The sequence below is a fragment of the Triturus cristatus genome, chromosome 8 (assembly GCF_964204655.1).
Source record: "Triturus cristatus chromosome 8, aTriCri1.1, whole genome shotgun sequence".
NCBI lineage: Eukaryota > Metazoa > Chordata > Amphibia > Caudata > Salamandridae > Triturus > Triturus cristatus.
Window position 1 is genome coordinate 923799309 of NC_140591.1, and position 25869 is coordinate 923825177.

Genomic DNA, 25869 nt, shown 5'->3' on the forward strand with positions numbered 1-25869 from the left:
CAAAGGAATATCAGTACAACGGGTGAAATACGTGGTAACAGTGTGAGGGCGGAAATCAGTGAGATTCAGAAATGTCGGAATGGTGCATCGTGAGTTCTTGACACGGAGATACTTATGAGTGTTGGATTCGTTTTGGATGAACTAATCCAGGAAAAACACTGTACCTTGACAGCAAGTCTTCCGTTGCAGCCCGCTGATTTTTGATTTTCGCCATCGTTCTCTTTTTCGTGTGTCACGGGAGCAGTCTCGGGACCAAACGTGCATCGAAGCAATTTCAGACAACAGCGCGTCTCATCAACGCCAACAACGTCACGTTCACGTCTACTCGTCACGGCGTGATTCACGCACAAGCCGCCATCTTGAATTGGGAATTAACATTACTGATGGAAAATATCCCGTTTTTTTTTTTTGTTTGTTTTTGGATTCTTTGTTCATAACAGTGATCGAGCATATGGAGCAACGTTTGATATAGCTCACTTAAGGAATATTACTGAGTGATGTTGGCTTATGAACTATATTCAAGTGCCATGTAGTATTGTTTCAATCTGTTCTTCTTATCTAAGTGATATATTTACGTACAAAATTACATTCATTGATGCATTCAAGTGACGCTTAGGTAATTTATTAACCTGCATTTCATTTTAGGAATTTTAAATGTATTCATTTATTTATTTATTTATTTTTGGTTGTTTGTCAAATTTAAGCATATTATAAGTGGTATATTTGGCATAAAGTTAAATTATAAGCAGGTCATCTTCATCAAACAATGTGATGCAGCCACCACCATTCCTTCCTAATCCAGGTAAACCACTTATGCCATGGCATAGATGGTTTAGAATGTTTGACAATTACTTAGAAGCTATTGATGCAACAAAATATTCTGCGGGAAGGAAAAAAGCATTGTTGTTTAACCATTTAGGTAATGCAGGTCAAGACGTTTTTGATAACTTACCTGTGGTACCAGCCCCATCTCGGGATGATGGTTGGAACGTATATGCAGAGGCCTTGGCTAGATTGGGTAAACAATATGTAGATGAACCTTCTGTTATGGTCGAACGTCACCTATTTTTTAAGCGTAAGCAAACACAAGAAGAATCCATTGAGGATTATTTAGCTGTGTTACTTGTTCTAGCAGCAAAGTGTCAATTTGCATCTCAATTGGACACATATTTGCGTGACCAGTTAGTGTTTAACTGTCATAATAAGAAAATACAGGAACGTATTTTAACATGTAAGGACCCTTCGCTGGATGAGGTCATGGACATTGCAAGGAGTATTGAACGATCTGTGGTTTCTTCAAAAATTTTGACACAGAATACTTCAAATAATGTAGATTCTAAAGTATTGCAGGTTGATGCAAGTGCTAACAATAGTGAAACAAATATTAGCGCAGTATCTACGAAAATGAGAGTTAATAGTTCTTCAGAAAAAAAAGGTTCATGCTATAGATGTGGTTCGAAGTATCACATGGGGAATTCTGCCAATTGCCCTGCACAAGGGAAAAGATGTAATACATGTAATAAGATTGGTCATTTTTACACGGTATGCAGATTTTCTAAACATAAAAGTAAGATCAATAGCGTAGACATTGAACAGGAGGAACTTTGCTGTGCCATGAACAACATGTTATCTACAATTGAGGTAAATAGTTTACGGGGTGATTTGAGAAGGTGTAAAGGCCCTTTATGTAGTGTGGCCATTGGAGCTATTGACGTGAATGTCATGGCTGATTCTGGATCTCCCATTACTATTTTGGATGAGATAACATTTAGTAAGTTTTGGTCAAAGGTTTTGTTGAAACCAACAGATGTAAATCCTAAAGCATTTGGGGGGTTTGATATTACCATGAAAGGATATTTTTCTGATTCCATCAAGTTTAAGGGTAGAGAGATTTACACAAAGATTTATGTTGCTGTGAATGGCAGAGACATTCTTGGTTGGCAAGATCAGGCAGATCTAGGTATTATATTAAGACCTGGACATGTAGAACCCGTCACTTTAGGTGATCTACCGATATCAACAATCGTACATAAGCATGATTTTGGAAAGCACAATGTAGAAGATGTTAACAATGTTGTAGCAAAATATCCTAGCGTGTTCTCAGATAAGATAGGATTGGTTAAAAATTTCCATCATACTATCAAACTTAAAAGGAATGCCGTTCCGATTGTTCAAAAATGCAGACCTGGGGGGAGGAGCCTAGCGCGCAACCAAGATGGCCGCGTAGGTGCGAGGCTCCCGAGGACCTCCGCGACCTCCTGAATTAATCCTGGCGATATCCTGTCCTTGTTGAGGGGACTGTGTTGGGGAACCGGAGCTGAGGCGCCACCCGTTTTTTGGGCTCGAATCGGACCCCGGACGCCGGTGGGAGCATCGATCGAAGGTTGTGGCCTTCTCCTCGCCGGCCCCCCGGATTGGAGTAGTGGGGCGATCCGGGGACAAAGTGAATAACAGCGGCGAACGGGGCTGGGCGACTGGCGTACCCCGCACTTTCACTTTCGCTTTTGCGCCCTCCTAGCTCTCAAGCGGGGTCGGACTGCGGAGCGGGGTGTGGTGGTGTGGCCTTGTCCAGGAGCCCGGCTGACCCGCCGGCGGTGGGTTGACCCGCGGTTCGGTGGTCGCCCCTGCCCCCCCCCTGGCACCCGTGACTTGGTATAGCGGCCCGTTTGGGGTGCTTGGCACGACGGTGGCAGAGCCAGCATGTCCACCAAACAAGATGGCGACCGGGCGAAGGTGAAGACGACCCGCCGTGGCACGGCGCACCAGGCCAACAGTATGGACCGCTACACGCTCCAGAAGGGTTCTCCGGAGACATCGCGTGCATCCCCGGTGGGCCCGACGGAGGCATCCGCTCATCCGGTGGATCTGACCCTCCGGGACGTCATGGGCGCCATCGCAGAGATGAAGGCCTCGGTGGACCAGCGTTTCGACACCTTAGCGCAAAAAATAGACTCGGTCCTGGTGGATGTGAGCCTTGTGAGGGCAGACTTGTCCAAAACAAACGACCGAGTCGACTCCCTGGCCCACACCACAACGAGCCTCACGACAGACGTGGTGGCCCTCCAGAAGGAGGTGCGCCGGCTTGGCCAGGCGAGCGCCCTGATGGACCGGCGACTGGAGGACTCCGAGGGTCGGGCCCGGAGGAATAATGTCCGTATTGTGGGGGTGCCGGAGGGACGAGAGGCAGAGGCGGCGGATCTTTTCGTGGAAGAGTTGATCCTGACCCACCTCCAGCCCCGGGGGCTGAGTAAGCTTTTTGCGGTGGAGCGTGCTCACCGGGTCCCCGGGGGCAGACCTAAGACTGGTGCCCCGCCGCGGCCTCTCATTGCCCGGATTTTTAATTTCCGGGACAGAGATGCTATCCTCCAGACCTCCAGACAACAGGGACCGGTCAAGCTTGACAACATGGAGGTACATTTCTACCCAGACTTTACCCCGGCGGTCCAGAAGCAGCGGCAGAGCTTTCTTGGTGTTAAACGTCGCCTAAGGGACCTGAACCTCAAGTACTCAATGCTCTTTCCAGCTAAGCTGAGGGTAGAGGTGGATGGTCGCACGCACTTCTTTGACCGGCCCGAGGCGGCTGGGGACTGGCTGGACACTCTGCCTGGAGATCGGGGGCGGGGGGGGGCGCGGCTGGCGAGGAGGGCCCGCCGGAGCAGAATTGAGGGGTGACTGCATAGGCCTTGCTCTGGACGTTGTTCCTTCACCATTTATTGATTGCGTATTTTCCCCTCCTATGGAGGTCGTGCGGGGTCTGTTGGGGGCTTCCCTCCTCCTCTGGGGGACTAGTTAGTATTTTAGCTATGGGGCGACAGGCACACTGCACTTTGGGGGGGCTGTCTGGGCTCATGCAGGGGTGCAGGGAGGGGGGAGTTTTGTTGGGACCGGGGGGTGGGGGGGGTGTGTTGTTTGTTAGCACCGCAGGGCAAACCCGCTACTATGTTGTTGTTTCTAGGATGCTCGATGGGGGACGACCGATTGTTTCGACGTATGATGGGGGGTAGGGATTTGGCTGTGTTGTCATGGAATGTTAACGGCCTGGGGGATAGGATTAAGCGTGGTGTGGTCCTGCAGTACTTAAAACGTATTTCACCAGATGTTGTCTTCCTGCAGGAGACGCACCTTATAGGTAACTCCTTTCATGCAATGAACCGGCGGGGATATCGTTTGGCGGCCCATTCTGGCTTCACCTCGGGCTCGCGGGGGGTGGGTATTATGATCAAGAACTCGCTCCCGTTGGAGATTGATGAGGTGCGCCATGATGAGAGGGGACGCTACACGGTTCTGGTGGGAAGAATGGAGGGTAGAGTGTTTATCTTTATATCAGTGTACGTCCCGCCTGGGTTACAAGCCACCACATTTGCGGACCTGGGGCGCCTCCTTCTGGACCTTCCGAGTGGCCTGCTGGTGGTTGGAGGGGATTTTAATGCGGTAGCCTCTGGGTCTATGGATCGCCATCCCCCTAGGGACCTCCCCCGGGCACAGGCGTGGCTGCCCGGCCTTCTGGACACGCTGGGCCTGGTGGATTGCTGGCGATTAAAGCATCCTGCATTGCGACAGTACACCTTCCACTCGGGTGCCCATGGTAGCCTCTCGCGGCTTGATTACATCCTTGTCCCGGCGGCCCACGCAGGGAGGGTGGGGGAGGTGCGCCATCTGGCGCGGGGTATCTCAGACCACTCCCCATTGTTGTTGCATCTCGATGTCTTCCCGAGGGGGGATGGCAGGGTGGCCCCAATCAATGCATGGTATTTGCGCGACCCCACCATTCGTGCTGATTTGATCAAATCCCTACAGCGATATTTCGATGAGAATGTGGGGTCGGTCTCTTCGGCCATCTCCCTGTGGGAGGCATTCAAGGTAGTCCTTAGAGGGGAGGCCCTCTCCTTTATCTCCCATGCCCGGCGGCGCGAGCGGGAGGAGGTGACCCGGGTAGAGGCCGAGATTGCAGAACTGGAGGGTGACCTGGGAAGCGGGGTAACAGACGACAAGTTGCATGTTCTACACCTAAAGCAGGTGGCCTATCGGGCCCTCGTCACGGAGGCGGCCAGGGGCCTCAGTAGAGAGCAGCAGGGGCGATTGTATGATGTGGGTGATAAGGCTGGCAAATTGATTGCGTGGTTGGATAAGAGGGAGAGAGCGAGCCGTGTGGTGCCTTTGATTGAGAGTGTTGATGGTGCGTGTGTCACTGAGCCGGAAGCCATTGTCTCCTGCTTCGCGGATTATTTCCGCGAAGTCTACTCCCCGGTTTCCCCCTGCTCGGAGGCAGACTCCCATGCCCTGCTTCGGGACATCGCACTGCCCTCCCTAACGGTGGAGGACAGGGATTCGCTGGACGCCCCTCCCACCTCGGACGAAATTGCCTTGGCTATTCGCTCGGTTGCATCCGGCAAGGCCATGGGCCCCAATGGTATTCCCATCGAGCTCTACAAGCTACGCCCGGATGTGTTGGCGCCCCACCTGCGCGCGATGTTCCTGGCGGCCCACTCGCGGGGTTCCCTCCCGCCGGACCAGCGTCTAGCCACAATTGTGGTGATCCACAAGGAGGGGAGGCCCCGTGAACGGGTCACATCCTATAGGCCGATTTCACTTTTGAACGCGGAGCCCAAAATCCTCGCCAAGGTGTTGGCCAACAGGTTGGTTGGCGTGGTGGGCGATTTGGTCCACCAAGACCAATCTGGCTTTATACCGCACCGCAACACGGCGCTCAATTTGCGGCGCTTGCACGGGGTGCTCGCGCGTGTCCCATTTGTGCGGGAGCCGGCCATCTTGGCGTCCTTGGACGCCACCATGGCGTTTGATACGCTTGAATGGCCATACATCTGGGCGATGCTGGCAAAATTCGGGTTTGGCCCGGGTTTCATTAGCTGGGTCAAATTGCTATATTCGGGCCCATTGGCGCAGGTGGTAGTGAATGGGCGAGTCTCGGCCCCATTCGCGCTGGGGAGGGGTACGCGACAGGGCTGCCCCCTGTCGCCTCTCCTGTTTGCCCTGGCCCTGGAGCCCCTGGCGGAGTGGCTGCGGTGGCACCCTTCTATCCGTGGTCTCCGCTGGACCCCAGAGCATGAGGACCGTGTGTCCCTCTATGCTGACGATATCCTTCTGTATCTCGCCTCCCCGCGTAAATCACTGATCGTCCTGGTTGATGTTTTGCGTTCATTCGGTCGCAACTCAGGCCTGGTCATCAACTGGGCGAAATCCTGTGTATATGTGCTTTCCGGGGAGGCTCCGGCCCTACCACGGGACTGTCCGATCCAGATTGCCTCCCAAGGTTTTCGGTACCTGGGTATCTATATCACTCTTGACCCGGAGGCCCGCTATGAGCGGAATTTGTTACCCCCCCTCCGGCGTTTGAGGGAGGACGTGGTGCGCTGGCGGCGTCTGCCGCTCTCGCCGCTCGGCCGAGCGGCCTTGTTTAAAATGATGTCCCTGCCACGCTTCCTCTACGCCCTCCAGAATACTATGGACTTGGTCCCGGCACGCTATTTCCGTGAGGTGGAGGGCCTCCAGCGGCGCCTGTTCTGGGACGGGAGGCCGCGCATTGCTCTGGCTAAATTGACGCTCCCGTGGTACGATGGGGGGGTCGCCCTCCCTGACATTAAACGGTATTACTGGGCCTCCCAACTAGCTGCAATTAATCATGGCCTTTACGGGCCCGCCTTGAACCCGGCATTTGAGATGGATAAGATGCTCCTGCCCGGTGGCGATTACAATCGAGCGCTCTACGCTGGCGTGCCCGACTCCCGTTTGACGGGACCGACGCGTGTTATGGTGCGTGTCTGGCACGCGGCTAATGCAGCTATGGGGTGGAAGGACCGTTTGACCCGGGCGTCACCGCTGTATGCGTCTGAGAGGTTGGGCTCCCTGTGGACGTCGAAGGGCTTCGAGAAGTGGGACACGATCGGAATCAGCACGGTGGGAGATCTCTGGACGAGGGGGGGATTCAAAACTTTTGAGACGCTGCAGGCGGAGTTCCAGCTGCAGGGCAGTGAGTACTTTCGGTACCTACAGGTCCGCCATGCGCTGGGCTCCGTCTTCCCGGATGTCGCATCCATTCCGGAGTCTTCCCCCCTGGAGGACAGAGTCCTAGATGGCCATGTCCCGGACAGCACGATCTCCCTCATATACAAAAAACTGATCAACGATAGATCGTGCCTGCTTACTAGTCTCCGCGAGGCTTGGGTTGCCGACGGGCTGGAGCTGGACGATGAGGATTGGATTTCCGCGGTGGCCTCTCCGAAAGAGGTGGCCATCCCGGCTCGCCTTCGTTTCGTCCAGCTCAAGATCCTTCACCGGGTTTACGTGACGGGGCCAAGGCTTCTGCGTATGGGTTTTGCTGGTGACGGAATGTGTAAGCGTGGCTGTGGTGCGTTGGCGACTTTCATGCATATACTGTGGGAGTGCCCGAAGGTGGAGCGATTCTGGCGTGGTGTGCATGAGGTCCTGCGTGTGGTGACGCGTGTTGCGCTGCTGCCTGAAGCGAGGAGATGCTTGCTGAATGTATGGGAACCGAATGACTATTCGGTCCCGCAGACGCGGTGGGTGACTCTGGGATACATGATAGCCAAGCGCGACATTGCTCAATTGTGGGGATCCCAGAGGCCCCCTGCGGTGTCGGCCTGGAAAGAGCATATGGATTGGTGTATGTTTCGTGAAAAGGTGGTGTATGTGGCGAGAGGTAAGCCTGGGGCGTGGGTGAAACTCTGGGGCCCCTGGAACGCCTACCGCGGGGGTATTTGTGAGCCACCACTGCTACCGGCTGCCTCGCCTGCTCCGTCTCCCTAGATGGCCCCCCTCCCTCAGCCGCGGGCGCGCGGTCCCCCAGTCCCTGATCTATTCCCATTCCCCTCTCCAGAGTTCTGCTGCTGGTTTGGATCCCCCACTTATGGAGCACGTGCTGTTATTTTGGATCGCGGGTTGCCCTGCGGGTGTGGTTTTTTGGTGTTGTTTTGTTTCAAGAAAAGGGAACCGTACTGTGGGCTTGGAGCTGTGTGGCCTGCACCATTGATTACTCCTGTTTCACTGCTCTGCACTGCCTAGAGACTTTTACTGTATGTGTGCAATATGTTTTTGTCATTCTAGCGGCCGGCCGGATGGTTGTAGGCCCATACCTGTAACTTTTACGAACTGCAATAAACGGTTTCAAAAAAAAAAAAAAAAAAAAAATGCAGACCTGTTCCTTTGTCTGCTAGAGAGGATTTAAGGAAAACTTTGAATGATTTATGTGCACAAGATATCATAATGCCTATTGAGTCGTCGGAATGGGTTTCTGCGGCTGTAGTGGCTCGCAAAAGTTCTGGCGAGATCCGCTTGTGTGCAGATTTGAGAGTCTTGAATAGAAATATAGTGGTGGATTGCCATCCTCTTCCCAGGATCCAAGAGATGTTAGCAAATCTAGGTGGTAGCAAATTCTTTAGCACAATTGATCTAAAATCTGCTTATCATCAAATTGCCTTGGCTAAAGAATCTCAATCTCTAACCACTTTTGTTACACCTTTTGGTGTCTTCATGTACAAACGTATGCCGTTCGGGTTAGCGTCGGCGGCTAGTGTATTCCAACGTCTCATGGACAAGTTGTTTGCAGGAATGAAAGGTATTCAGGCTTTTCAAGATGATATTTTAATTCATACCCCCACACTTGAGTCACATTATTCACTACTTGATAAAGTTTTACATATACTGGAAGAGGCTGGTATGACTGTCAATAAAAGCAAATGTAAATTTATTACTCAGTAGGTGGATTATCTGGGGCATAATATTTCTGTTGATGGTATCAAACCTAAATTATCTCTGGTCAACGCCATTAAAGAAGCTCCAAGACCACTAGACAAGGATGCATGGAGAGCTTTTTTAGGTTTAGGTGAATATTATGCTCGTTTTGTGCAAAGTTATGCGATCATTGTACAACCTCTGAGGGATTTGTTAAAGAAGAATGCGAAATTCATCTGGTCTGAGGAAACTCAAGTGTCCTTTGATAAAGTCAAAAAATTAATCCTGGAAGCACCAGCCATCAGAGCTTTTTCTCATGGTCATAGTTGTGGAGTCACTGTAGACGCTAGTTCAAAAGGCCTAGGGGCAATTTTAAGCCAAGTGGTTGAGGGAAAGGAATTCACTATAGCATTTGCGTCAAGATCTAAGTAGTGCTGAGTTAAATTACAGCACTATAGAACGTGAAGCTCTAGCATGCTGTTGGGCTGTAGAAAAGTTTAAAATGTACATCTGGGGTTCAAGATTTCAACTGTTTACTGATCATAAACCTTTGATATATATGTTAGGTGATAGTAATTCTAACAAAGCCTCCACTCGTTTGATCAGACTACTTGCTAGATTACAGGAATTTCATTTTGATATCAAATACATTCCAAAATATGTTTTATAGAAACCTCACCCAAGAAGTTTTCAAAATCACTAGATACAAAGTGAGTGCCACTGTACAGTCCGGCATCAAATGGATTGGTTGAAAGAGCTAACAGAATGTTGAAGGAAGGTGTACAAACTGCTTTGAATAAATGTTTGGATGTATACAAGTATATCTGTGATAAGATTTGGAGTTACAATGTGACTCCCCATTCTACCACGAACATTTCCCCATATATGTTATTGAGAGGTAGGAAACCGATTACAATTTTTAGTCCATCATGGCTGAAAGGTAAAGTGGAACAAGGTAATCACCATGAGATTGACTGGCAAAAAGTTAGGACATATGTAAGAGGGAAACAGCTATCGTACAAAGCTAACTATGATGCAAGAAAACATGTTAAGGATATGTCTTTGGTTCCGGGGGATTGGGTACTCATAAAAAAGCCTATTAGAGTGGGGAAAGGTCAATCTAAGTTTTCAGAACCAGCCAAAGTCATAAAGGTGGCTAGAATGTCGGTTATGTTGCAAGATCGGGGATGGTGGAATCAGAATGCTTTAATTAAACTTAAAAAAGATCAAGCAAAAATTATTTGTGATAAGTTGAGATCTCAAGGTAAATTGTTTGATCATTCGGATTGGTTCAATTTAGGTGATTTGGATGGCAAGAAAGACAAAAATGAGTTGTTTTCGCATTCTTCTAGTCCATTGTTAAGAGAGGGGGAAGGTGACAATGGTTCTAGGTATAACAATTTTGAGACCATTGATAACAGTGGGGAGACAAGAAATTTAAGTGGTTCTGGTGACCACATATGTGTTAGGCACAGTTCTCGGATTAGAGTTCCATCTTCTCGAAACGAAGATTTTGTTTATTATTAATGTGAAATATTGAATGCTGTTTATTGTGTTTTTTTATTATGTGAAAAGGGGGATGTGTTATATGCAGTAATTGTAATTTATATACATGTCTCTTTAAAGATTAGAATGTGTTTGTGTTTAGGAATCTAGAGTTTAGAATGTGACTTGTACGATATCATTCTTACTGGGATCTTGTGTTGGAGAAGTCGTGGGTTTCATGTCTCTGGAATAAATCCTTTTATCTACAAAAAAGAAGAACCTGCTTTTGAATATTATTTCTTTGGTGGGTTACCATTCTACAACCTTGTTTAGGGATTCTTTCTGTATATGATGGCAAAAAATAATCAACATTATTAAAGAAAAATAATAAACATTGGGGGGTGAACTGATCCTTTAGTTGTTAGAGTGAAGTGTGCTACTGCAGAGACCTATGTGTTGCCTGTAGACTCGTTTGAATCATAGCCACGCCATCTAAAAACTTTCACAATTGCGAAAAATTGATGTAATTAGAACTACATAGTAGAATTAGGTACACTGACTGTAGTGAGAGCCTAGTAACAACAGAAAAACGTGTTAAAACTTGTCAGACAGATTGCGAAAAACTGATGTAATTAGAACCACAAAGTTGAATTGGGTACACTGACTGCAGTGAGATCCTAGTAACAACAGAAAACAGTGCTAAAACTTGTCAGATCGGTGGCCAAGGCATGACGTGTGGGCTCTGTAAGAGATTTGCAAAGGTTTACACTTTTGTTCACTTTTAACAACGACCAGAATGCATTTTAATACTTGATTTCACATATATACATTGATTTAGTGGCAACTTTCTATGATGAATAGAAGTGTGTTTTTCTAATGAATGTTAAATAGGCCATGTTTTAGGGCAGACTACATTTTGCTCTCCCCCTTTCCCACATTATCTCCTTGCAAACTCTGCAGCACACAGTGAAGATGAAATGTAATGGTTTATTTCCACTGTTAATATTATTAGGCTCTCAATTAACTTGTCTCTGCTCAGCTATTATGACTTGCAACATCCTAAGGTTTCTTTTGTTTAATTACCGTGCTCTATTCATTCACATAACATGCTATTGTTAATGTATTTTATTCTGTTAGAACATCTCCAGCCGGGATTAGCATAGAGGGAGTTGAATTATTTAGTTGGTTAGTGCTTAAGTGTCAAGGCGATGTGACTTTTATTTTTCATGTGCTCTGATTTGCTGATGAAATTATACATTTGCTCACAATACAGCATTATTGTGATTTCTGTAATTTCATAAGCAAGAATAATGTATTAAAAAAACCCTGTAAAGGGGGGGGGGGGGGGAGCCTGAACATTTTCCTGATGGCCTATATGCTTTTAAGAATGCTGCACATTTCTTTTCTGATTCTGTAGCCCAAACGAGACTTGGAATAATTTCAGATTTTTGCATACTCTGTATACCTGCATTGAAAGTCTTAATTTCTGTATCGCTTTGTTTTAGAATTCGGTTATAAAACCCATTAAGTTTTTATTGATCTAGAATGTAGGTATTTAATAGGCAATTCAATTTACCCCATGTACTAATAAATTGTATCTTCTAATTTTTGATGTTTGGAGGGTGCCTTTACATGGGACACATGGCCTCATTAAATTAAGGTTTAACACCGTGTCTGATCTAGTCAAATGTGGGAATTCTGGTGGAGGTAAATTTTTGGGCTTCCAGATTTTGGGGTACACCATTTTGCTAACACTGCTCCATCCTTGCCATTTTTGGAAACCATTGAGCATGCTTGCAGACATTGTGAAGTGGATTGCAAAGCTAAGGGACAAAAAGTATATATGCCAACACTCCTGCTTTAGGCAGAAAACTCATGCTTTTGTAAGGTACACATCATACAAATTTGCCTTTTGTCAGTGTAAAACATTTTTTTACCCAAAGATTGAGCAAACTAACTTTTCCACCAGCCCACTCCACCAGGTATACCTAATCAATTTAGGTCATATATATGGTGCACATGACAACTGACTTGCATGTAGCATCTGCCTGCCACCCATGCTCCAATCTCATGTACCAACCTCATGCACCAAGAATTAAAGACAAAGTCCTAACCTTTACTGTATAGCAGGAGAAATAAAAAGATGGACTTCGCCCTCTCGGCATGGTCACTCCCAAAGTTTTTACCTTCACACCTCCAGTTTTGTGAAAAAGTTTCTGATGGCATTTAGGACACTGCGCACCTTATCAATGCTGACTAGTAGTATAAAAAATGCTGCTGCTCTCTCCTTTTACCATGGTAAAATTGACTTACACACAATTTACCTTTTTTTTTTATTTACTTGCAGGTTCCTAGTAAAGTGTTACTACATGTACCCAGGGCCTGTAAACTAAATTCTACTAATAGGCCTGCAAAATACACAATTGATGGACGGAATGCAGAACAACTCAAAACATTCACCCCCAGTCGAGAGATCTGGGTTAAATCCATCATTCTTTTGCTCACCATGAGACCCTAGTTTAGACCTGGCCATATGCGAATCAGACTTGACCCTGTGCCTCATGGAAACAGTCCACCCGAACTGCCAAGGCAGGTCATCCCTGGACCGGAAACAAGCATCCTAGGACCAGATTCGGGGTTTCACCCCTCAGACGTCAGGATAGCTTGAATCCAGTGGCACAGTGAGCCCAGGACCCAAGTCTGGGCATACCCGGCGCACTTAGTGCGAGAAAGCAAAAGATACAACATTGACGGACGGAAGGTAGAACAAATAAAAATATTCACCCCCAGTTGACAGATCTGGGGTAAATCCATCATTCTTTTGCTCACCATGCCACCTCAGTTTAGACCGGACCATATGCAAATCCGTCTTGACCCTGTGCCTCATGGGAACAGTGCAGCCCGAACTGCCCAGCCAGGTCCTCCCTGGACCGGAAACAAGCATCCTAAGACCGGTTTCGGAGTTTCACCCCTCAGACGTCAGGATAGCTTGAATCGCGTGGCACAGTGAGCCCGGGACCCACGTCTGGGCACACCCAGCGCACTTAAGGCAAAAAAGCAAAAGACACACAATTGATGGATGGAATACAGAACGAATCAAAACATTCACCCCCAGTCAAGAGATCTGGGTCAAATCCATCATTCTTTTGCTCACTTTGCCACTGGATTCAAGTTAGCCTGGTCCCAGGATGCTCGTTTCCGGTTCAGGGAGGATCTGGCTTGGCAGTACGGGCTGGACTGTACCCATGAGGCACAGGGTCAAGACTGGTTTGCATTTAGCTGGGTCCAAACTGGGGTGGCGTAGTGCGCAGAAGAACCATGGATCTTTTGATTGGGGGTGAATGTATGATTTATTCAGAATTCCGTCCATCTTTGTTTGCGTATCACTTTTCGCCCTAAGTGGGATGGGTATGCCCAGACGTGGGTCCCTTGCTCACTTTGCAACTGGATTCAAGCTAGCATGCCATCCCAGTTTAGACCTGGCCATATGCAAATTAGTCTTGACCCTGTGCCTCATTGGAACAGTCCAGCCCGAACTGCCAAGTCAGGTCCTCCCTGGACCAGAAACAAGCATCCTAGGAACGATTTAGGGGTTTCACTCCTCATCAGCCAGGATAGCTTGAATCTAGTGGCACAGTGAGCTCGGGGCCCAAGTCTGGGTTACCCTGCGCACTCAGGGCAAGAAAACAAAAGACATACAATTGATGGATGGAATGCAGAACAAATCAAAACACTCCCCTTCCCAGTCGAGAGATCTGGGTTAAATCCATCCGTAGTGAGCAGAAGAATTATGGATTTAACCCAGATCTTTTGACAGGGGATGAATTTATTCAGCATTCCGTCCATCATTTGTTTGCGTATCACTAATGAGCCTGCAGCACATTTTTTGCCACCTAATGAAGTAACGTTTTTAAACAGGTCTCTGGCCTGCCATCGCAGCCTGTGTGCAGTTTTAAACTGGCACCGCAACCTGGGAAAATAAACCTTTTGCCAGGCCTAAGCCTTCCTTTTTAATCCATATATGTCACCCCTAGGTTAGGCCCGGAACAGCCCATAGGGCAGGGTGCAATAAGGCCTACCTCTCCCATAGAATGACATTAGGTTAAAGTGATACATTAAATAAGTGATAACATTTGCTCGGGAACAGGTCAAAATGTCATGTTTGGTCTCAAAAGAATACTTTAAATCCCTCTTTAATGGTAAAGTCGAATTTTAAGTCACAATTCTGAAAATGACACGTTTAGAAAGTTGGCTTGTTTTTTGCCTAACCATTTGGTGCCTACAGTCTATATCCTGGGTCACATGAATTGGCAGTTGGACTTTGTGTATTTCTCCCAGACAGTAACACAAAAGGGGGCTGGGTGTTGGCAGAATGGGCCACCCTGACCAGATAAGAGTGCAGAGATCTCACCTATCACACTTTCACTTATAGGAGCTACCACAGCACACACACAAAGAGCATCATACTAGCCTTTTATAACTCCAGACATCCAGAAGTTTTTCCCACTTCAAAGCTGGCACCAGGTATAAATATTGGCCCCTTAGTACACTCCTGCGTAAGAGTGCCTGTGTGGGTCTATGAGCAGGTGTGTGAATGAGTCTCTAAGTGAGTGTCTGAGTGGGTCGGTCAGTGGGTGTATGAGTGCTCAAGTGGGCCCCTGAGTATTTGTCCCTCTGTGTGGGTCTGTGAGTGGGTGTATGTGTGGGTCTGTGAGTGGGTGCAAGTGGTTTTGTGGGTCTGTGAGTGGGTGAGTGCCTGTGTCAGTCTCGGATTGGGTGTGAGTGGAGTTGTGGGTAGGGGAGTGGAGCTATGGGTCTGTATTTGGGTGTGTGAGTGCCTATGTGGGTCTGTGGGTGTGAGTGGAGCTATAGGTCTGTGAGTGCCTGTGTGGGTTTGTGAGTTGCTGTGCGAGTGGCGCTGTAGGTCTGTGAGCGGCTGTGTGAGTGCCTGTGTGTGTCTGTCACTGGGTATGTGAGTGCCCGTGTGGGACTCTGAGTGAGCGTTAAAGTGCTAGCATAGAATTGTGAGTGGTTATGTAAGTGCCTATGTGGGTCTGAGTGGCTGTGTGAGTGGTTTGTGGGTGTGTTTCTGTGTGGCTCTCTGAGTAGGTCTGTTAGTGCCTGCATAGCTGTGTGAGTGAGTGTGTGTGTGTGTGGACACATGGGTCTGTAAGTAGGTGTGTGAATACCTGCATGGGCATATGAGTGTCTCTATGAGTGCCTGCATAGGTCAGTGAGCGTGTGTGCGAGGGGATAAGTGGGTCTGTGAGTGCCTGTGTATCTGTGAGTGGGTGTCTGAGTACCTGCATGGGTCTGTGAGTGGGTGTGCAAGTGCCCGATTGGGACTCTGGGCATGAAAGTGCTAGCATAGAATTGTGAGTGGTTATGTAAGTGCTTGTGTGGGTCTGAGTGGCTGTGTGAGTGATATTTTTGTGTGCGTTTCTCTGTGGCTCTGTGAGTAGGTCTGTTAGTGCCTGCATAGCTGTGTGAGTGGGTGTGAGTGGATGCATTGGTCTGTAAGTAGGTGAGTGAGTACCTGCATGAGTGTCTCTATGAGTGCCTGTATAGGTCAGTGAGCATGTGTGTGGGGGATGAGTAGGTCTGTGAGTGACTGTGTTGTAAGTGGGTTTCTTGAGTACCTGCATGGGTGTGTGACTGCCTGTGTGGGTCCGAGAGTGGGTGTTTGGGGTGCCTCTCTAAGTAAATGTGTAAGTGGATGCAATGGGTCTGCGAGTGGGTTTACGAGTATCTGCATAGGTCTGTCAGTGGGTGTGCGAGTAGGTCGGTCAGTGTTTGCATGGATTTCTCAGTGAGTGTGTGATTGCCTGTGTGACTCTGTCAGTGCCTGTGTGGTTCTCTCAGTGGGTATGAGTGTGCAGGGCTACATAAGGACTGTCCTGCTGCCAGAGGACTGCCCTGCTGTCTGAGAAGGGAGACTAGATCTGCTCCCTTCCTTCCAGGCTCCTGAAGTAACTCCAAGGGTCAGCCGACTTAACTCCTGTTCGGAGCTACAGGGATTCAACAAGCTCCAGAAGCCTTCCAGCAACTACCCAGCTGACCTGGGCACTGACCCTGCCTGATCCCTACAGGCCTGTGCAAGAGGAAGTTCCTGATCCCCAAAAGATGCCTCCCCAGGACTTCGGGCCATGGTTGGCACCAGAGTGCACTCCTCTGAAGTCCAAGGAGAAATCCAGAAGTCGCACGCTCTTCACGACAGTGAACAGGCCTGTTTGCACCAAGATCCTGCTGCCCATACAGATCACAAACATGAAGCTACGGTGAACCAGACTCTTTGCACTACAGCAACCACCAGCCACGACCTGTAATGAGAGATCAGCACTTCGCGCTACTGTAGCAAAAGCCGTAGTGTCTGCCAACGCAACACTCCAGCATCGACCATCCGCGAAGTTTGACTGGATCTTTGCGCTACAGTGATGACCACCCACAACACTCTCCCTGCTCCCTGCTCCTCGCAACCTCCTCCATCACAAACTGGACTCTTCGAGTCACAGTTTGAGAAGGTAACTTTTTGAGCGAGACTAACCTGGATCCAGCCCATGCTCCTTCATGGGGACCCTGAAATTGTAACTTTCCCCCAGTCTAGCACAACCAGATGACTAAGAGTGGTACTTTGTGCTTTTAGGTGCAATTCTAAATCTTGGAACTTGCATATGTCTAGTTGTACTGATTGGATTTTCATTGTTTTGGTCGCAAATTATTTACTAAATGATAATCTATTTATTTTATAAATTGTTTTAGGATTCTTCTTGTGGTGTGTTTATTACTGTTCATATATGCTGCACAGATTTATTGCATCTAGGATAAGCCTTACTGCTTTCGTGGCAAGCTACTAGCGGGCTAAGCACATGTTAAATTAGTGACTTTTGTGGTTCACCCTGACAAGGATTGTGGTTTTTGATTGAGATGGATTATTAACCCTACTCCCCACCCCCTCAATCACTAGCCTAATTTACCAAGTTCATCTAGTGGCAGAATTACACAATGTGACAGCAGGTAAACTGGGATCAATCTGAACCTCTCCACTTAACCAAATTGTGTGACCCTGGGCAGAAATATGGCTTGTGTTTAATTTAATGGACTGCAATGTTGTTCCCTGTACAATAAGAACCTGGATACAGCCGACTCCTCTCCGCTAGTAATCTCTGTTCTTTCTACCTATTTCTGTCTACGTGCAGCATGTGCTCCAGCTCCATTGGAAGGCTAGGTGCAGGAAGGCAAAGGCAGGTGTAGGGGTTCAGTAACAAAAAGACCAGTACATTGGCTGCTTACCTTTTTAAATGGTATGCAACAAATGTTGATCATCTGGTTTCCTGATGTACTGCATTGTGGGCGAATCACAGAGTGGACATTCTTCTACGTTCTTCCTGCTGTTTTTTTCCTGGCTGCAGGCACTGGCTATGCTGTGTAAAAAACTCACAAGACGGACGCGAGGCAGTCTTGAAACGGTTTTCTTGCCTTGCTATTGCCCTGTGCATTATCTTTGCAGCAGTGCTGAAATTAGAAAATCTTTACTTCAGGAATACATAAATTGGGGGTCACGCTGTGACAAAAAAATATGGAGACACAAGTGCAATCATAAAAAGTAGTCCAAAATCAACTTATATATTTTTTAAACTCTGCCACGAAGAAATTGGCACCAAGGAAAACCGCAACAATAAATCTGTTCTGGTGTAATTGGTTGCTAAGGCTGTACTGAAAAAATATATTATAGGTTTAAGGCACCTGCTGCAGATATATTTCCGTGCCTAGTAAACCTCAGGGAATAATAGTAATAATGGTAAGAAAACTCTAGTAGTTAATTCACTTGCTGGAGAGTTCTGTGTTTGGTCTAAACACATCTCAAAGTAGCATAGAAGGTTAATGCGAAGCACATCCTGTAACACGAAGATGACAGATTTTCCTTTTATACAGGTAGGTAGGTACGTGCTTTTAACACGGAGATCCTTTATTATTCGCAGTCCTAATATAACACAGTGAGCTATAAACCGGCATCAAGGACCTGCATGCATAGTGCAAGACGTGTTTAGGTAAGGCCACTGAATTTATGTGGTGACCCAGATGCAACGTTTTCCACATAAGTATGGATTTGCCACACTTTCCACATAAACCATCATCTGTTGCATAATTTGCAGATTTTAACAAAAAACTTTTTCTAGCTGAAACGGATCAAAAGTTACTAAAATGTGGCGCTATGTGTCCTTGTGAAGTGGTAGGCCCACTGCAAAGGTTGACTGGTTGGTCAGCTTGCAGTTGTATATTGCTGTATTTGGGTATGTCACTCATACAAATAAGGTGAAATCTTTTTCCAGACAATGGTACTGTGTGCAAAAATGTCAAAATAAGTAATGCTATCACAAAATGTGCCACATTATGCTGCATAATTTGCATCATCTTGTTGCATAATTCAGTCAACCGTGCTGCATAATTTGGTCCTACACTGCCACATAATTCAGGGAGCCTGGTTTAAACCTGTTTTTTCTCCATTATTAAAAGGCTGCTAAAAAAGAGGTTGTTTTGGGTAGTAATAAAGTCTTATTAGTATCGACAACCCCAAACACTGCGTTACATTTGAAATCATGACTTTGTTTCTCTCTGCCATGCACTCAAACACATAATGCCTACTGGTAAGGGTGATACGCTACTCCTGCATCTTGTAACCCTAATTGTCTTATGTAACGCATCCTGAACATTGATTCACACACCTTCATGATTTATTGTCAATGTATAATGTGTGTGTGATGTTAAGTGTTATGAAACCCTAAAATGGGATGTGCAGAGATATAAAAGAATACAATTATAAAAATAGCGGTATTTAAGTTGTTAATCGTGTAAATACTCATACAGGCTGATACATCTGTCATTCTTACAGTGCAAGCATATCAATTGTGTACAGGGACTGAACAAAGTGGTTAACCTGTTTCTAGATCGTAGTTTTTCTTAAGTACTTGAATGTGTCCTGGTGTGAGCAAATTACACCAAGACGCATTCAGCACATTTCATTGGAGTCAAACTTCAGGTCTTCGACATTTTCTGGAGTTAAAGCTACTTATGTTCAATGAAAATCATCCTGAGCTACTAATGTGATTAGTGTTGTAATAATGACCACATCAGAAAAGGATACATTGGTGGCCACCTTATGAAAGTTGACCAGCAGTAGTCACCCTAGTGCATGGTTGCCAGAAATGATCACTTCAGTGCATCAAGCAGAGTTGCCATAAGCAATATAAAAAAGGCTTTGCCCATTTGGAATTCCTTTACATGGATAATACATAACAGCCATAGCTGCAACCCCTGGTGCTAAGGTAATAGCATTAGTAAGGTTTTCCCTAGTGCCACACGATTCATCACTTACATTTCCGCTTTAAATATATTTTAGAAATTCAACAATTTTTCTCCAAACAAGCTTATGAGGTCTGACACACACATTTTCGTCATGGATGTACACTTTTCAACTCTGCTAAACATATATTAATTTAGCCGAGCAAAAGCCTCAAGTTGAGTAAACTGGACTACACACAGAAGATCTATTTACAGGTATCTGGAGAGCTATTAGTAGCTCATGAACTACTTGTTGGAGAAGCCTGTTCTCGAGCAACATTATAGGCTATTACATTAAACACAACAGATTTTTGTACCGCTAGTAGTTTGAACTACTGCCTGACTGCTAACCAATGCCAGTCTTATTTGTTGAGGGGGGGGGGGAGAGAATCTCTTGCTCAATTATGGAAAGATTACTTTCATGAGCAATTACAAGTACAAAACGGTCAAGTACAAAACGGCTCTGACTTCTAACTCTTGGCAAATCACGACATTAACAATACAAGGGAATAGGCAGGATTCCCAAAGGCTTCCCTCTTGACATAATCAGTGAAATATTGGAGGGTGTGTAATGTATACTGTGGAGTCTTTATCACGCAACACGTTACAATGTGAGTCTTTACTATGCAGGCAGGTACCACAGAGTTCTTTTTCAGGCACTTTACACCGCAAGATTGGACCACATTCTTTATTTTAAATTAAAGGTTTTGGGTTAAGGCAAGGGGTATTTAGAAGTCAAGAGAGGGTAGCGGTAAACTGAGGAAAGGGTTTTTCAGGTTTATGGGGCAGGTAGTGGCAAAGGGAGGCATGGAGTTTTCAATGGAGGGCTGGGGTAAAGGGCAGTAAGTGTAGGGTTTGCTGGGGCTAGTGATAGGAATTAAGGGTTAATTGGGGTTCAGCAGCAGGTAACGGTAAAGGGTTTTTAAGGTTCAGGGGCAGGTAGTAAAAAGGGGTGGTAAGAGGTTTTAGTGTTTATGGGTGGGTAGTGATAAAGGGAAGTAAGGGTTTTTTGGTGTTTAGGGGTTGTTAGAAATGGTGGTCTTTAGTTGGCAGTGGTATGCACCCTGTCCAAGTAGTGACCCTTCCATCTAGTCAGGGTAAGGGAGTTTAACACACCCAGATAACCCCTGCCCACCCCCTTGGTAGCTTGGTACGAGCAGTCAGGCTTATCTCAGACAATGTGTAAAGCATTTGTACAAACAAACACAGTAGCGCAGTGAAAACACTACAAAATGGACACTACACCAGTTTAGAAAAATAATCAATATTTATCTAATCAACACAAGACCAAAATGACAAAGATAAAAGATACACAAGCAAAGATAAGAATTTCATAAGAATAAAGCAAACATATAGGGGCACATGCATCAAGCTTTTTACAGGTCGCAAACGCATTTAACCGGTTAAAAGCCATTTCCGATGCATCAAACCTAAATGCATTCGCAAAATAGGTAATCGGAATTTTTGCGATTGGCTATGTTGGGAATCTATTTAGGAAATCGCAATTTGCGATTACCTAAATGCAATGCATAAAGCATTTTAAAAATACGACTTTGCATTAAGGATTTGCAAATTACCATCAACTTCAAGTTGATGGTAATTTGCAAATCCTTAGTAAAATGCACAAAATTGCATTTTTCAAAGTGCCATGTGGCACATACACACGTGGGCATGGGTGTGCGCCATATGTGCACATACCTTTTTTGGGGGTGCATCAGGGGGGCCTTAGGCCGCCTAGCACCCATGCAATTGCATTCGCAATTTGTGATTACCTATTTGGTAATCGCAATTTGTGTATGCTTTCAAATTCATTCCTCTTAGGAATGAATGGAATTGCATTCCCTAATAGCGAATCGCAATTTGCGATTCGCTATTAGGAAATGTGTAGGAATTGCTATTTATTTTAAGATTCCTACATGCATAAGGAATTGCGCCTTCTAAATAGCGTTGCCTTAAAAATCACTATTACGGAATCGCAATTCCTTATCTTGATGATAGTTCTATAAAGTCGATAGTGCCAACCAGGGCTATCACAAGGTTGTGACCAACAAATCCAACAGTTCAGTCCAATCTCAGAGTCAAGGGCCGGCTACGGTGTCGGGAAAGACCCGCAAACAGCACCTTGGAGTTGAAGAGGCTTCGAGGACCTTGTGGTGAAGTGCAGCAGGGAGGTGTCGAGGGCATCGGTGCTGCAAGTTGGCGCAGAAGTTGGGCAAGTCACGCGCGATGCAGATCGAACTCCGTGAGATGGAATTCAAGAGCGCTGTCGACAGTGCCGGGGCTGTGGTGTCACAGGCAGTGCGTCGTTCACTTCACGATGCAATGTCGGTGGCTTTGGTGCAGGCAGCAGCGTGTCGTCTAGGCAGCACTGTTGTCAATTAACGGAGGGTGCGGTGTCGTCATGGATTGTGTCTTATGCTCCTCACGAGGCAGCGACTGGCTTCAGCGCAGGCAGCGGCATCGGATGGTGATGTCGTAGTCCATGGATCAGTCATCGGCAGACCAGGGTCTGCGGTGTCATTGAGGGTGGTGACCACGGCTACGGTGCAGGCAGTGGAGTCAATGACGGCGCAAAGTGGCGGCGTCCATGAGACCAGGGCTGTGATATTGTCAAGGTCGTGCTGCGCTCACCCATTGAGCGGTGACCATGGCATTTGTGCAGACAATGGCGTTGGGAATGCTTTTACAGCCTAGCAAGCACCTCCAGTGTCCCAGAACTGCAATTAGCCCCATTTGGCAGGTTCAGGACTCCCAGCAATGAAGTCTAGGTGCTATAGTTAACTATTTGATGACCCTGAGACTTCCAACAGGAGGGAAGCACACACAAGCCCTTGGAAAAACTTCACAAGTAGGATACACAGCAAAGTCCAGTTCTTTTCCTCTCCAAAACAGAAGCAGCAACTACAGGCAACACAGCGAAGCAACACACAGCGAAGGTGCAGTACTCCACCTTACAGCTCTTATCCATGGCAGTCCCCTCTTGTTCCAGAAGTCTTCTAAAAGTCTTGGGTTTTAGGTTTGATACATATACCCCTTTTGGACTTTGAAGTAGGCATTTTTTATAGGATTGCCTTTGTAGTGCACAAGTTCTTGCCCTGCCTGGTGTTGGCTCCAGCCACACTCTAGGGGGGCGAAGACAGCATTGTGAGAGGCCAGGCACTGCCGTTTTAAGGTGCAGGTGACAGGCCTCCCTGAGCTAGAGTGGTGGGAGGAGCTATCAGCCTGGTTAATGGCCAGCAGGATATGCAGGGCACACCTCAACTCCCTTTATGACTGCCTAGAGTAAATGCACAAACAACCCAGCTGTCAGTCTAAACCAGACGTTGATTTCACAGGCAGGCAGATGCACAGGTTAGTAAAGCAAGAAAATGCCCACTTTCTACAAGTCTTAGAACAAGGGCGACGTCTCGCCCCAAACCAAACGCACTGCGAAGTTGTGCCTGTTGTGGCAGTCAAAAAATTCTTTCAAATTTATCAATGTAATCCTTTTAATCCGAACACTTAGCTGACTTCTTTTTAGATCGTATCAATGTTGCATGCACCCACACGTGGAGTGGAATGCCAATTTACTATGTTCTGATGTTAATGGTGGGCTATCCGAACCTCTTCCAAAAACACGAATGACGCAAATTCATCAAAGGCAGTAGTTTATTTATATAAAAACCCAATGCATTTCGGGCAAAGGTTGCCCTTCGTCAGGGGTCACTGTAATAACAAACAAAACAATAATCAATATCAGTTTGAACCATAATTAAAATTGGTCTAACATTCCTGAACAAAGATCAATATTTTGTGTTTGTAACTACTTTTTATGATGTCATACATATTGATCCCCCTAAGAATCCCTTAAATATTAGTCTGTGAGTCGAAACACTTGAATTCTATTTGCAACATGGATTGTTCCCAATATATAGTTAGCGTAACCTCCTTGTGAACCCATAAACTAATGCAGGAAATACAAAATAAATCTGGGAATTTGAACTCTTCATTCCTCTAGAGGCTAGTACTTCTGTGCTCCAGTGAACTCAAACTACTATCTCCCTTATCTTGACGTGATCTGGCCACCTTTCACTTGATATTAATCTAACAGAACCTTCCTGTCACCCTATAGGTGACTGAGCTTGCGTTATATGTCGCCTCACACCATCATTTCACTCGTGCATGCATCACCGCACTGAGGCGTGTCTCTCTTTCCTAGCTTAAATATCCCTTATTTACTTAATTCCTCAACTTGGTACTCATGTGTCTCCCAAACCAAATACACCGCTCCGTACCTGCCATAAACGTAAAAAGTGTCCCTCTTCATGTCCCGTCCATCGGAACGTGCGCTCCCCTCGAGGATGTAATCAACGAACGATCTTTCCCTCCCACCTGAAATCTGTATTTAAACACTCGTTCCTGTCTCTCATTACTCCCTATTGGTTCACAGTCTCAACGCTTCCCGCCATCCTGATGACGATTATAACAAACAACATGCAAAAAACTTCATTTCCCACAATGCCACATAATGTTTGGCAAGAAAATGACCACTTGTGGTTTCTTAATAGTTCAGATAAAATACCCTCATTCGAATGTCTGTTTACTGAAGGGATATGTTATTCAGTGCAAATAAAGGTTTCTTAAGGTTATTCCAAATAAATAAAATGCCGGCTTGTGTGATGAACCACGGTATCTCGCCACGTGTGGATTCCAACGACGTTGATGAATTTTAATTATTCTTCTATCTTGGTCTGCGGTGCTATCCCGACGTAAGGCAGTGAATTCAACAAGAAGGATTAGGATGTGGGATGCACTCAATTTTAACGTAGCTTCTCCTTTGTTATCAAAGAATGCGTGCTGATTGGTAGTTGCCCTGCCCAAGTAGCAACTGGAATAACAGTCTTAGAACAAGGGCGACGTCTCGCCCCAAACCAAACGCACTGCGAAGTTGTGCCTGTTGTGGCAGTCAAAAAATTCTTTCAAATTTATCAATGTAATCCTTTTAATCCGAACACTTAGCTGACTTCTTTTTAGATCGTATCAATGTTGCATGCACCCACACGTGGAGTGGAATGCCAATTTACTAGGAGGGAAGCACACACAAGCCCTTGGAAAAACTTCACAAGTAGGATACACAGCAAAGTCCAGTTCTTTTCCTCTCCAAAACAGAAGCAGCAACTACAGGCAACACAGCGAAGGTGCAGTACTCCACCTTACAGCTCTTATCCATGGCAGTCCCCTCTTGTTCCAGAAGTCTTCTAAAAGTCTTGGGTTTTAGGTTTGATACATATACCCCTTTTGGACTTTGAAGTAGGCATTTTTTATAGGATTGCCTTTGTAGTGCACAAGTTCTTGCCCTGCCTGGTGTTGGCTCCAGCCACACTCTAGGGGGGCGAAGACAGCATTGTGAGAGGCCAGGCACTGCCGTTTTAAGGTGCAGGTGACAGGCCTCCCTGAGCTAGAGTGGTGGGAGGAGCTATCAGCCTGGTTAATGGCCAGCAGGATATGCAGGGCACACCTCAACTCCCTTTATGACTGCCTAGAGTAAATGCACAAACAACCCAGCTGTCAGTCTAAACCAGACGTTGATTTCACAGGCAGGCAGATGCACAGGATAGTAAAGCAAGAAAATGCCCACTTTCTACAAGTGGCATTTACAAACACAATTAAAAAACACACCTTTCCTAAAAAATGTGTTTTTAAATCCTGAGCCCAGAGATCCCAAACTCCGAATCTCTAGCTCTTCTCACCTGAAAGTTACACTTGTAAAATGTTACAAGGCAGCTCCAATAATAGCCTATGGGAGAGCTAGTCCTTTCAATAGTGAAAAACGAATCTGGCAGTATTTCACTATCAGGACATGTAACACACACCAGTACTTACCCGACCTTCAACATGCACTATGACCATGGGGTTAACATGAGCATACTTTAGGGGTGTTTCACATGTAGAGAAGAAAATGTTAGGGCCTGGCAAGCGGCTGCACTTGCCAGGTCGACATGGCAGTTTAAATCTGCGCTCACAGTCACTGCAATGCTAAGCCTGAGACATGCTTACAGGGCTACTCATGTGGGTGGCACAACCAGTGCTGCAGGCCCGCTAGTAGCATTTGAGTTACAGGTCCTGGGAACACATATTGCACTTTACTAGGGACTTAAAAGTAAATCAAGTATGCCAATCATGAAGAACCAATCAGAATCACAATTTCTACAGGGAGTACTTGCACCATAGTACTGATCAGCAGTGGTAAAGTGCTCAGAGTACACAAACTAGCAAAAAAGAAGCCCAGCACACAGTGAAAAATACAGGAGGTAGAGGTAAAAAGACAGGGTAAACCACACCAAGGATGCCAGGTCT

General features: G+C 46.4%; 1 protein-coding gene across 5 annotated transcripts in view; it reads right to left on the bottom strand.

The window, feature by feature from the left end:
* The window catches only part of RIOX2 (ribosomal oxygenase 2), a 766429-nt gene that overhangs the window by 523022 nt on the left and 217538 nt on the right, over positions 1–25869 (bottom strand). For 2 of the 5 annotated variants that reach the window (XM_085622442.1, XM_085622443.1), the window contains exon 2: positions 17485–17706. The exons of the other annotated variants lie outside the window; for them this stretch is intronic. In XM_085622442.1, coding sequence (XP_085478568.1) covers positions 17485–17517 — 33 coding nt within the window. In that variant the 5' untranslated portion in view covers positions 17518–17706. The remainder of the gene's footprint in view (positions 1–17484; positions 17707–25869) is intronic. 5 annotated transcript variants of the gene reach the window in all.